Source organism: Opisthorchis viverrini (genome assembly GCF_000715545.1).
Source record: "Opisthorchis viverrini unplaced genomic scaffold opera_v5_42, whole genome shotgun sequence".
Classification (NCBI taxonomy): Eukaryota; Metazoa; Platyhelminthes; class Trematoda; order Opisthorchiida; family Opisthorchiidae; genus Opisthorchis; species Opisthorchis viverrini.
In genome coordinates, this window is record NW_008751698.1 from 70,436 (window position 1) to 72,082 (window position 1,647).

The 1,647-nt window shown below is 49.6% G+C and overlaps 1 protein-coding gene across 1 annotated transcript in view; it reads left to right on the top strand.

Annotated features, from left to right (window-relative positions):
* The window catches only part of T265_03066 (hypothetical protein), a gene marked incomplete at both ends in the record, with an annotated part of 4,578 nt that extends 4,407 nt beyond the window's left edge, over positions 1 to 171 (top strand). Inside the window, one exon of the mRNA XM_009167471.1 lies at positions 33 to 171. Coding sequence (XP_009165735.1) covers positions 33 to 171 — 139 coding nt within the window. The remainder of the gene's footprint in view (positions 1 to 32) is intronic.
* Between the last annotated feature and the right edge of the window lie 1,476 nt (positions 172 to 1,647).

Consider the following 1,647-nt stretch of genomic DNA (forward strand, 5'->3'; position numbering starts at 1 on the left):
CACCATCAAATGTGACCACATACTGGAACGAGACTCACCTCTTCACATATTGCTGGGAATTTCGCCCGCGGTACGGCACCACCAGGTGCATTCAAGCACTTAATATTAGGCCGTAAGTTGGCGCTGCTCAAATCCCTGAGAAATATCCCAGCCAATCCCGAACGTAACTGAATGTGACGAATTATTAGACGTCCAGTGAAGGTGAGTGTGCAAGCCAACCGTGAATAATGGTGGACGCGGAAAGCTAAGAAAAGGGCGAGGCCCAGAAAGCCGGTGATTCTCGGCTTGGTGGACTTATGGTAACGACGGATCTCACGGCCTACCCTAGTCTAGACAGCAGCAACGGAGATGTGGTGGTTTCGAATCATGGACGTTCCGGCCGGCAAGTTATCGACTCAACCATTCAGCTATCTCGGGCTCATTGGTGCTTAGCTGCAATGCAGTCATGAGGGCAGATGCCATGGCACAACGTGCAAGGAAATAATGAGTGATGCTTAATCAAAACGGTCAAGAACACGTCGTCTACAGCTTGGATCTGCAACGAGCTAAACGCATCGGAGCATCATATCGAATTAAGGTGTCAGTGGGATTAACGCAACTTTCGTCACGAACTCCATCCACCATGATTTCGGCACACCACAGTGAGCTAACTTTAGCTAGACGTTCTAACTTGATGTTGACAACATGCTCTTTGCTGCGGACCTTTAAGTGACACGTCGTATAGAGTTTATCGCAGTGTGCAGAAGGTCAGAATAGTCCATAGCACTCAGGTTGAGAGTGGCTACCTTCATTTCACGTGGCTACAACCTGACCAACACACACTGTTTGCTCCTCGATGTGAGATATCGTATCATTTCCTTCGTGTGGTTCAATTCAATCGGAGTCTGTTGGACGTCAGCTGAAGCATAGCCTGTGTGTGGATAGAAAAATCTAGTGCATTCAGAAGTCCCTTAAAATAAGGATTGCAACTGGGAATATGTGAAAAGTTTTCCGGGACTCGAAAAGCCAGTTGTTATTGAAGTCATCAAAGGTAATACTGAGATCTCACCGTGGCGTAGGGCCTCGTGGGTTCCACTCAGCATAATTAAAAAACGGTGGTTACTGGTCATGCTTCGTATTGATGGAATCGTTTAAACTAATTCTGGAATACGACTTAGTTTAATTCTGGAATACGACCCCGACCTAAAGCTGCCACCTTGATGTGGTGGTCGGGCTTGAGTGCTGCAATGATCCCGCGGGCTACACTGGCTGGAACTTCGTTCCACAAGGTACAACCATGCCAGGAAGGCCAAAGGGGAGCAGCCAAACCAAGAGCAGCGAGACCCCGCACTACCAGCAATCGTGGTACGGGGCGGTCTGGGGGTAAAGTCGTACTGTCCTCTGCGACAGGACTGTGAAGGCAGTACGGTGTTTCCCCCAGGCGACCAGCATGTCCATATTTATGGAAGCAGCGATGCTGCCTTCCCCCGAGGAAGGACGGGTTAGAAAAGGTCGGCTCCAAAAACCGCACACTTCGATCGCCCAAAGGTTGACCGTGACCGCCGGCGCATTATCCAATACGGTCGAGATACTTTTAAAGCCCAAGATCCCGGTGCTGCTCAAAAGGCACTTGCTCTGTGCAGCCGCATCAGGAATGAGACAGTAATG